The 11612-nt window shown below is 44.2% G+C and overlaps 2 protein-coding genes across 2 annotated transcripts; both read right to left on the reverse strand.

Moving 5' to 3' along the window:
* Window positions 1-945, reverse strand: LOC138083366 (olfactory receptor-like protein DTMT). The gene has a single exon (XM_068977212.1). It carries the CDS (start codon window positions 943-945, stop codon window positions 1-3), a length of 945 nt encoding a protein of 314 aa, XP_068833313.1.
* Window positions 946-6356: 5411 nt separating this feature from the next.
* Window positions 6357-7301, reverse strand: LOC138083781 (olfactory receptor 1E5-like). Its single transcript, XM_068977667.1, has one exon. It carries the CDS (start codon window positions 7299-7301, stop codon window positions 6357-6359), a length of 945 nt encoding a protein of 314 aa, XP_068833768.1.
* Window positions 7302-11612: the final 4311 nt, after the last annotated feature.

An 11612-nucleotide genomic window follows, 5' to 3' on the forward strand; every position in this document is an offset into this window, starting at 1 on the left:
TCATAGAAAGAAATGAAATTTCTTTTTACAAAAGACTCTTCCCAGAGCTCCCTTCATGTCTCTGTTCCTCAGGCTATAGATGAAGGGGTTCAGCATGGGGGTCACCACAGTGTACATCATAGCCATCACAGTCTCCTTAACAGTAGAATTATTAGCTGATGGACATAAGTAGAGACCAATAATTGTCCCATAAAACAGGGACACCACAGTGAGGTGGGAGCCACAGGTGGAGAAGGCTTTGCAGATGCCCTTGACAGAGGGGACCTTAAGGATAGAGAAAATAATTCGTGCATAAGACAGGATGATGAGTAGGAATGGCAGGACAATAATGAGCCCTCCAACGACAAATATCACCAGCTCATTAATTTGAGTGTCAGAGCAGGACAGCTTCAGCAGAGCAGACATGTCACAGAAAAAGTGGGGGATCACATTGTCTTCACAAAAACACAGCCTGGCCATGAGCAGGGTGTATAAAATGGCAGGGACCGTGGTCAGCACCCAGGACAGCACCACCAGGAAGGAACAGAGCCTGGGGCTCATGATGGCGGTGTAGTGCAGGGGGAAGCAGATGGCCACGTAGCGGTCATAGGCCATGGCCACAAGGAGGAAGTCCTCCAGATCTGCAAAGAACAGGAAGAAGTACATTTGTGTCAGGCAGCCAGCATAAGAGATGGATGGGTCTTGGCTCTGCATGTCCTGTAGCAATTTGGGCATTGTGACAGAGGAGAAGCAGAGGTCAGAGAAAGACAGGTTACTGAGAAACAAATACATGGGTGTGTGGAGGTGGGGGTCCAGGCAAATGAGGATGATGATGAGAAGGTTCCCCAGGATGGTGGTAATGTACATGGCCAGGAACAGGACATAGAACAGGTTTTGATGCTCTGACTTGATGGGCAGTCCCAGCAGGAGGAACTCTGAGACAACATTTTGATTGCTTCCTGTCATGTTCTGTCTCCAGTACCTTTAGGAAGGAATAACAACGCCCATGAAAACTTGAATTTCAAAATGAACATATTTCTATGATATACGGGCCACTAGATGCTTTGCAAAAGTACTTTATATCATTCTCGTCACAATAATTACAATCTTTACAGGACTCCAAATCTCTATAATCAGAATCTCCATGATTGGAAATGATTTATTGTCTTCACGTTGCTTTAAAATGTAGCAATATTCCAGATTTTTAAAAGCACACTCTTATCCTCTAGGTCCTGAGACATATGATGTATAGGTTTTTCTTCTTACCCTCCACTAACTGTAATTGGCTTCTGTTTTGTCAATGTTTTCAAGATGATTGATGCTCCAAGGCTTTTCCTTTTTACCTTTTCCTTTGGAAAAGATAAACTACCTGTAATAATTCTATATATACCATGAAGGAAAACTCATCTACTCCAATGGGTTTGATGATTATTTGAGCTTTAGTTGCAAATGTCTCTTTAACCTATGAAAGAAGATACTCAGTTGCCTAACTGCTATCTTCCCTTGGACATTACACCCTAATTTTCAGCAAAGAAACTCATGATATCTCCTTAAGTTGCTCAGTCCAACTCTTTGCTACCCCATGGACTGCAGTCTACTAGGCTCCTTCGTCCATGGGATTTTCTAGGCAAGAGTACTGCACTGGACTGCCATTTCCTTCTCCAGAGGATCTTCCCAACCCAGGGATCAAACCCAGTTCTCCTGCACTGCAGACAGAAGCTTTACCACCTGAGCTGCCAGGGAAGCCCTTGCCCATGCTCCAATGTCTCCTTGCCACTTCCTCAATTCCCTTCTCCTTTAGCTTCTCATATTTCAGTAAAAGGGAATCCAGGTACTCCACAACCTGAAAGTTTTCTTTCATTTCGTCCTTTGGTCATTATCAGCTTCCTGTGGGTACATCCTACAGATCCCACCACTTGATTCTCCTACCCGTTCAGATACTCCCATTAGCCACTCTCAAAACCCTTGATCAGGCTGACATCATGTCCTTTCTCTACCATTGGAACGGCCTCTTAACTCGTCTCCTTGCTTCCAAGATTGAACCCTTCTTTGGTATCCTTTGATCACACTGTTAATAGCTGTCTTCCCTACAGAATGGTAGACTACCCATAGGAAAGGCCATGTCTGCCGATATGACTGCAGCAGTGCTTGCAGCTGGCAGAGTGTCTGGACGTGGTTGATGTATCATAACACTCATTGGTTGTGCTTCCAGCTGAAACATGCATTCTTCCAACTTGAAAGACCACAAACTCCTTCTAAATTAGGACTTCACTGTCTGTTCCTACTAAATCCTCCCAGAACCAGAAGTACTAGATTCAACTCCTAGTGCCAGCCCTTTGGCACTGAATTTGACACTGTATTACTGAATTTATGGATGTAATTTGTCCCCTTGGAAAATGTCTCCACACAAGATACACTATTTTTTTTCACCATTACAGAGGATATAAATACAGATATTTATCTACATAGATAAAATAAATATAGGTATAGATGTACTTTCCAAATGGTTCATTTTCTTTCAAGAATCCTGATTAATCCACCTCAGCATGCCAAAAGCTGGCAAAATGAAAAAAAAGCAAAGGAGAAGCATCATTAGATGTGGGAAGCTCCTTCATGAAAGACGTAACTGAATCCAACATCTGGGATTTCACTCCCTGATGCAGGTTGATCCAGCCACGTCAACAGGTTTTACACATGGATATAGATACCGGCATCACAGTGGGATGTTGTCACTGGTGATGCCATGAGCCTCTCACTTTCTTCACTCATTAAGTCAGTAGTTCTCAGACTGGACTTCATTTAAGGCAACATACTGCAGTGATTCTAAAATTTGATAACCCATTAAAATCCCCTGGGAGTTCTGATAAACCCTGATTTTGATATAGTAACTCTGTGCCTGCATTTTTTTGGTAAGTAATAATAACTTTACTATGGCCTAATGCTTCTGCAATTTAATCAGCATCCAGCTAATGCCCATACCACAGTCCATAGACTACACAGTGAGTAGCAAGGATACCTGACACATTTTAAAAATAAAGATTATTGAAGCCCTCAGATAAATTTAACCATAATTTTTTACTGGAATATAATTGCTTCAGTCCATGCCATTGTGAGGAGTCAGACACGACTTGGAGACTGAACAACAATATAATTGCTTCACAATATTGTGTCAGTTTCTGCTGTGCAACATCCATACAAAATTTTCTAAAGCTCCAAAGTGATTCTAATATAAAATAGGGGTTCAGAACTATGATATTAATGTCTAGAATGAGCTGTCATTATGCTGAAATTATTCAATATCGTGGGAATAAATAATATGGTGAGTGATACACAAGAACGTTGTCAGTAATGAAAGCAGATTATAACTGGTGGAATAACAATAAACATTTCTCAAACGTAGTGAAATTTTAGGAGGGAGAGAGGTGGAAAAAAGGAGCATTACCATACCTGAAAAATTCTCCTGCAGAACATCACACAACCTGGGAAACCAAGACCCTCAAGTTGGAAGGTTTCTAAGGGGATTAGCTCATTCACCCTCTGCCCAACTTACCTAGTGTTTGAGGGTGACTCCAGGACCGTGACCTGAGATCCTGCTCCCCTTTATTCACTAAACCATGTAAAATATCACCCTCTGCAGTCATCACCTGTGTCTGAAACCTCCCTTCTCACATCTCCCATTCTGCACATCCTCGGGCCTAAGGGGCCATGGATCCCAGAGGAGTCTGGATCCTGGAGGGATTTATTAAAGACAAAGCAATTACCCAGGACCTCTCTAGGACCAATGCTCTCAGGATCCAGGAGCAGTGACTGATTACAACCACTGATCACACCTGACAATGCCTTGAGGGAAATTGAGGATGCAGAGCTCTGCAGGAAAGCCTAACCACTGCCTCTTTAGGGAATGGAGAGCAGACCTTTATGGTTGGAGCCCACAGGTGGAAAGTAAAAGAGGATGGTTGGTGAAGCCATACTGCTGCTGCTGCTGCTAAGTCGCTTCAGTAGTATCTAACTCTGTGCGACCCCATAGACGGCAGCCCACCAGGCTCCCCCGTCCCTGGGATTCTCCAGGCAAGAACCCTGGAGTGGGTTGCCATTTCCTTCTCCAATGCATGAAAGTGAAAAGTGAAAATTGAAAGGGAAGTCGCTCAGTCGTGTCCGACTCTTAGCGACCCTGTGGACTGTAGCCCACCAGGCTCCTCGGTCCATGGGATTTTCCAGGCAAGAGTACTGGAGTGGGGTGCCATTGCCTTCTCCAGAAGCCATACTAGGAATATCCTAAAAATCTGCAGAGTGTAACAGGATGTTTTCTGTGGGCAACACGAAGCCTTCAGTGGTTTGAGTAAAGTGTCAAGGGCAGCATGTGGGATCTTAGTCCCTTGACCAGCGATCAAACCCATGCCCTGTGATGTGGAAGCACAGAGTCTTAACCACAGGAACAGCTGGAAGTCCCCAAGACACATATTTTGGAAAGATTCTCAGGATGGCAAAATCTCTCAGTAAAACACCATTTCCCATAAACCACCTGACGCTAACTAGGAGTAGCTATCTATGACACAACTATATGCAGATATACAGAAAGTACTAGAATTAGAGACAAGAGAAACTCTCCTTGATCATATTCCATTCTTCCTCAAGCCAAGACGAAGAAGAAAACCCAGTTTGAATCGCACTGAAGTACTTCAGCCTTCTTACCTCTGTGGGAAAACATTACTGACACCCGCCACTTCCATTGTCTCTGATACTCCCCAAATGTGTCAGAATAGCTCCTGGTCTCCAGCTCTTCCTGCTGCTGCAGCTATCTATGGCCACAAAGCCATAATGAGCTATTTTCTGGCTGTGCTCTGTCTTCGTTGCTGTGTGTCGCCTTTTCTATGGTTGCGGAGAATGGGGGCTACTCTGTAGTGGTGGTGCATTCTCTTCTCATTGCAGTGGCCTCTTTTCTCGCAGAGCACAGGCTCTTGGCACACAAGCTTAAGTAATCGTGGCACATGGGCACGAAGAGGTGCCTGGTGAGCTAAAGTCCATGGGGTCCCAGAAGACTCAGACATAACTTAGCAACTGAACAACAACAAAGACAAACTAACTATTACAGCAAAGGAGACAGAAAGCACACTTGAGGTTCAGGGAGGCATTGGAGACATGAAAATAAATCAGAGGAGACAAGGTGAATGGCAGAATAATGGAACCCTTTTCTCATGAAGAGATAAGTAAATATCTATATTCAGCAATGAAAAGTCTAGTTTAGCAGAGGTAAGCAGGGGAGTGAGAATTTTGAATTTTACAGTACTGACTTCGAGGACAGAGTATTATTTAAAGATGGTTTTGGTTATTTTTTACGAAACAAAACAAAATAAAACAAAAGATAAATTGTTTAAAAAAGGGACACAGATACTGAAGAAAGGGCTCCACTCTCCACCTCTTTATGTGGCAGATCTGGGTTCTAAGTGGCCTTTCTAGGAGCATAGCATGGCCTGGATGGTGGCCTCACACATCCGGAAGGGCCAGCTTTAGGAAGGGACCACTGGTCCAAGAATTTGCGGCCATAGCAGCATGCAGTCAGCCAAGATGCAGCGCAACCCAAATTAAAGTTATTTTACAAGCTATCATGGCTATGCTGTTTCTTTTAGTCTCCTCCATATTTTCAGGGCTTCCCTGGTGGCTCAGATGGTAAAGAATCCCCCTGCAATGCAGGAGACACAAGAGATCCAGGTTCGATCCCTGGGTCAAAAAGACCTCCTAGAGGAAGAAATGGCAGCAGCCCACTCCAGTATTCTTGCTGGAGAATCCTACGGGCAGAGGAGCCTGGTGACTACAGTCCATAGGGTTGCAAAGACTTGGACATGACTGAGCAACTAGCACTTTCTTCACTTCTGTATTTTCAAATGGGACCTCGGGGGTTGTCTGGCTCAGTAAATATTAGTAGGCTTCTGCGGGCCCAGGTTCTGCAGTTTCAGTCTCTTCATTCATGGAATGTCTGTCCAAGGTGGTGGGGTCAAGGGCAGAAGGGAGAAGGTGTCTCCACAGTAAATGAGTAAAAGCTCAGTAAACAGTAGAGTCTATTTTATCAGTAAATAAAACATTGGAAACAGTAAAGAAAAAAAATGGAGGGGGATAGAAAAATTAATTGGAAGTTTCAAAATGAGGCTTCTTAGAGTAACCTGGAGAGAAAATTGAGCAAGATTCTTCTAGTAAATCACTGACATCCCCTTTCCAAGTCCTACTACATACCTCCACCATATCTCTGTTACTTATTGGACAATATCTTACTATGGAATTTTAACAAAAAGGTCATTGAAAAAGGAAGTCTGGGTTAATATACCCATATTAATACCAATATACCAATCACATAAAATTATGCAAAAGTCCAAACTTGACCATCACAGAGAAAAGGGAGTTTTCTTTCTCCAAAAGACTCTTCCCAGGGCTCCCTTCATGTCTCTGTTCCTCAGGCTGTAGATGAAAGGGTTCAGCATGGGGGTCACCACATTGTACATCGTAGCCATCACAGTCTCCTTAACAGTAGAATTATTAGCTGATGGGCATAAGTAGAGACCAATAACTGTCCCGTAAAACAGGGACACCACAGTGAGGTGGGAGCCACAGGTGGAGAAGGCCTTGTGGATGCCCCTCGCAGAAGGGACCTTGAGGGTGGAGGACACGATTCGAGCATAGGACGTGATGATGAGTAGAAAGGGGATCACAAGAATGAGCCCTCCCATGATAAATATCACCAGCTCATTCACTCGAGTGTCAGAGCAGGACAGCTTCAGCAGAGCAGACATGTCACAGAAAAAGTGGGCGATCACGTTGTCTTCACAAAAATGCAGCCTGGCCATGAGCAGGGTGTGCAACATGGCATGGAATGTGGTGAGCACCCAGGACAGCACCAGCAGGGAGAGACAGAGCCTGGGGCCCATGATGGCGGTGTAGTGCAGGGGGAAGCAGATGGCCACGTAGCGGTCATAGGCCATGGCCACAAGGAGGAAGCTCTCCAGGTCTCCAAAGAACAGAAGGAAGTACATTTGTATCAGGCAGCCAGCATAGGGGATGGACGGGTCTTGGCTGTTCATGTCCTGTAGCAATTTGGGCATTGTGACAGAGGAGAAGCAGAGGTCAGAGAAAGACAGGTTACTGAGAAACAAATACATGGGTGTGTGGAGGTGGGGGTCCAGGCAAATGAGGACGAGGATGAGAAGGTTCCCCAGGACGGTGGTAACATACATGGCCAGGAACAGGACATAGAACAGGTTTTGATGCTCTGACTCGATGGGTAGTCCCAGCAGGAGGAACTCTGAGACAGTAGTTTGATTCCTTCCTGACATGCTCTGTCTCCAGTACCTTTGGGAAGGAATAACATCGCCCATGAAAACTTGAATTTCAAAATGAACATATTTCTATGATATATGGGCCATTAGATGCTTTGCAAAAATACTTTATATCATTCTCATCACAATAATTACAATCTTTACAGGACTCCAAATCTCTATAATCAGAATCTCCATGATTGGAAAAAATTTATTTTCTTCATTTTGCTTTAAAATGTAGCAATATTTCAGATTTTTTACAGCACACTCTTATCCACCAAGTCCTGAGACACAGGTTGTCTTGGTTTTTCCTCACACCCCCCACTAACTGTAATTGACTTATGTTTTGTCAATATCTTCAAGTTGATTGGTGCTCCGGGGCTTTTCCCTAAACATGGTTCCCTTGTAATTCTATATATACCACAAAGAAAAACATCTACTCCAATGGCTTTGATGATTATTTAAACTTTAGCTGTCAATGTCTCTTTAACTCAGTTGCCTAATTGTTATCTTCCCTTGGACATTACACCCTCATTTGCAGCAAAGAAACTCATGATGTCTCTTTGCTGCCCTTCCGCCAATTCCCTCCTCCTCTCATTTCTCATATTTCTCAGTAAAAGGGAATCCAGGTGCTCCACAACCTGAAAGTATTCTTTCATTCCCTCCTTTGGTCATTATCAGCTTCCTATCTGTGGGCAAGCCCTACAGAGTCTCCCACCCTTTCAGACACTCCCATTAGCCACTCTCAGTACCCTTGATCTGGTGACATCATGTCCTCTCTCTACCGTTGGGATGGCCTCTTAACTCGTCTCCCTGCTTCCATGATTGAACCCTTCTCCTTTGATATCCTTTGATTACACTGTTTATAGCTGTCTTCCCTACAGAATGGTAGGCTACCTGTAGGAAAGGCCATGTCTGCCAATAAGACTGCAGCAGTGCTTGCAGCTGGCAGTGTGTCTGGACACAGTTGACGTATCACAACACTAGTTGGTAGCACTTCCAGCTGAAACTTAGCATTCTTCCAACTTGAAAGACCACAAACTCCTTCTAAATTAGGAGTGTGCTGTCTGCTCCTACTAAATCCTCCCAGAAGAAAAAGTGCTAGACTCAACTCCTAGTGCCAGCCCTTTGGCACTGAATTTGACTCTGTATTACTGAATTTATGGATGTAATTTGTCCCCTTGGAAAATGTCCCCACACCAGATACACTATTGTTTTCACCATCACAGGGGATATAGAGATATTTATCTATATAGATAAAATAAATATAGGTATAGATGTGCTCTCCAACTGATTCATTTTCTTTCAAGAATCCTGATTTATCCACCTCAGCATGCCAAAAGCTGGCAAAAAAAAAAAAAAAAGCAAGGAGAAGCATCATTAGATGTGGGACGCTCCGTGAAAGACGTAACGGAATCCAACATCTGGGATTTCACTCCTCGATGCAGGTTGAGCCAGCCATGTCAACAGGTTTTACACATGGACAAAGGTACTGATATCACAGTGAGAAGAATCATTGGAGAAAATCATAATTTTCTCAGAAACTTTTTCCCTGGCAAGTGAGCAGGCCCCAACTCTTGGGCCAAGAGTGTGACTGCAGATCACAAACCAGAGACAGGACTTGGGGATGTTATCACTGATGACGCCATGAGCCTCTCACCTTCTACGCCCATTTAAGTCAGTAGATCTCAGCCTGGACTTCACCTACGGCAACATAATGCAGTGGTTCCAAAATTTAATAATCTATGAAAATTCCCTGGGGTTCTGGAAAACCCTGATTTTGACACAGTAGGTCTGCTCCTGAATTTTTTTGCTAAGTACTAGTAACTTTACTATGGCATAATGCCTCTGCACTTCAGTTAGCACCCAGTTAATGCCCACACCACAGTCCATGGACTACACAGTGAGTAGCAAGGATACTTGATACATTTTAAAAATAAAAATTACTGAAGCTCTCAGATATATTTAACGAGTTTTTTACTGGAATATCGTTGCTTCAGTCCATGGCATCGCGAGGAGTCGGACACGACTTGGTGGCTGAACAACAACATTGCATCACAATATTGTGTCAGTTTCTTCTGTGCAACATCCATACAAAATTTTCTAAAGCTCCAAAGTGATTCTAACATAACATAAGAGTTCAGAACTATGACATTAATGCTTACATTGAGCTGTCAGTATGCTGAAATGATTCAATATCATGGGAATAAATAATACATTGAGTAATACACAAAAATGCAGGCATTAATAAAAATAGATTACAACTGGTGGAATATTAATAAACATTTCTCAAACGTAGTGAAATTTTAGGAGGGAGAGAGGTGGAAAAGAGGAGCATTCAGTTCAGTTCAGTTCAGTTGTTCAGTCGTGTCCAACTCTTTGCGACCCCATGAATTGCAGCACGCCAGGCCTCCCTGTCCATCACCAACTCCCAGAGTTCACTCAGACTCACGTCCATTGAGTGGGTGATGCCATCCAGCCATCTCATCCTGTGTTATCCCCTCTCCTCCTGCCCCCAACCCCTCCCAGCATCAGAGTCTTTTCCTATGAGTCCACTCTTCGCATGAGGTGGTCAAAGTACTGGAGTTTCAGCTTCAGCATCATTCCTTCCAAAGAACACCCAGGACTCATCTCCTTTAGAATGGACTGGTTGGATCTCCTTGCAGTCCAAGGGACTCTCAAGAGTCTTCTTCAACACCACAGTTCAAAAGCATCAATTCTTCATTACCATACCTGAAAAACTCCTGCAGAACATCATACAACATGGGAAATCAAGACCCTCAGGTTGGAAGGACCCTAGTGGCCAGCTCATTCACCCTCTGCCCAACTTACCTAGTGTTTGAGGGTGGCTCCAGGACCGTGACCTGAGATCTGCTCCCCTTTATTCACTAAACCATGTAAAATATCACCCTCTGCAGTCTTCACCTGAGTCTGAAACCTCCCTTCTCTATCTCCCATTCTGCACATCCTTGAGCCTAAGGGGCCCTGGATCCCAGAGGAGTCTGGATCCTGGAGGGATTTATTAAAGACAAAGCAATTACCCAGGACCTCTCTAGGACCAATGCTCTCAGGATCCAGGAGCAGTGACTGTTTACAATCACACCTGACTATACCTTGAGAGAAACTGAGGATGCAGAGCTCTGCAGGAAAGCCTAACCACTGCCTCCTTAGGGAATGGACAGCAGACCTTTATGGTTGGAGCCACAGGTGGAAAGTAAAAGAGGATGGTTGGTGAGGCCGTACTGTGAATATCCTAAAATATCTTAGCACGGCAGGCTGCTTTCTGTGGCAACAAGAAGCCTTCAGTGAGTTTAGTAAAGTGCCAAGAAAGACATTTTGGGTTTTGGCCATGGTGGACAGCATGTGGGATCTTAGTTCCCGGAGCAGGGGTCTAGCCTGCACCCCTTTCAGTGGAAACTCAGAGTCTTAACCACTGAACTGCCAGGGAAGTCCCAAGACACATATTTTGGAAAGATTCTCAAGGTGGAAGAATCTCTCAGTGAAACACCATTTCCCATAAATGACCTGTGGCTAACTAGGAGTCGTTACCTGTATGACACAACCATATGGACATATATAGAAAGTACCAGAGTAAGAGACAAAAGAAACACTCCCTGATCATATTCAGTTCTTCCTCAAGTCAAGATAGAAGAGAAAACCCAGTCTGAACTCCACTGAAGTACTTCTGCCTTCTTACTTCTGCTGGAAAATGATACTGGCACCTGGCACCTGCATCATCTCTAATACTCCCCAGGTGTGTCAGAATACCTCCTAGATTCCAGCTCTTTCTTATGGCCACAAGCCATAACTAATTTTCCTTGGCTGTGCTAGGCTGTGTCTAGGCTTTTCTGCAGTTGCCGTGAACAGGGGCTACTCTAGTTGTGGGGCGTGGGCTTCTCGTGGCGGTGGCCTCTCTTGTTGCAGAGCATGGGCTCTTGGCGCACAGGCCTAAGTAGCTGTGGCACACGGGCTTAGTTGCCCTACGGCATGACAGAGGAGCCTGGTGAGCTAAAGTCCATGGGGAGCCAAAGAGCTGGACTCAACTTAGCAACTAAACAAGAACAACAAAGACAATCTAAACTATTGCAGCAAAGGAGATGGAGAGCGCACTTCAGTTCAGGGCAGGTCAAGAAGACACTGGAGACATGAAGATATATCAGAGGAGAGGAGGGTAAGAGACAGGATAATGCAAACCCTTGCTCAGGAAGAGATAAGTAAATATCTATATTCAACAACTGAAAGTCCAGTTTAGCAGAGGTAACCAGAGGAGTGAGAATTTTGAATTTTGAGTAGTATTGAGCTCGAGTATAGGATTACTATTAGTCACTC

The sequence above is a fragment of the Capricornis sumatraensis genome, chromosome 8, assembly GCF_032405125.1.
Source record: "Capricornis sumatraensis isolate serow.1 chromosome 8, serow.2, whole genome shotgun sequence".
Lineage (NCBI taxonomy): Eukaryota > Metazoa > Chordata > Mammalia > Artiodactyla > Bovidae > Capricornis > Capricornis sumatraensis.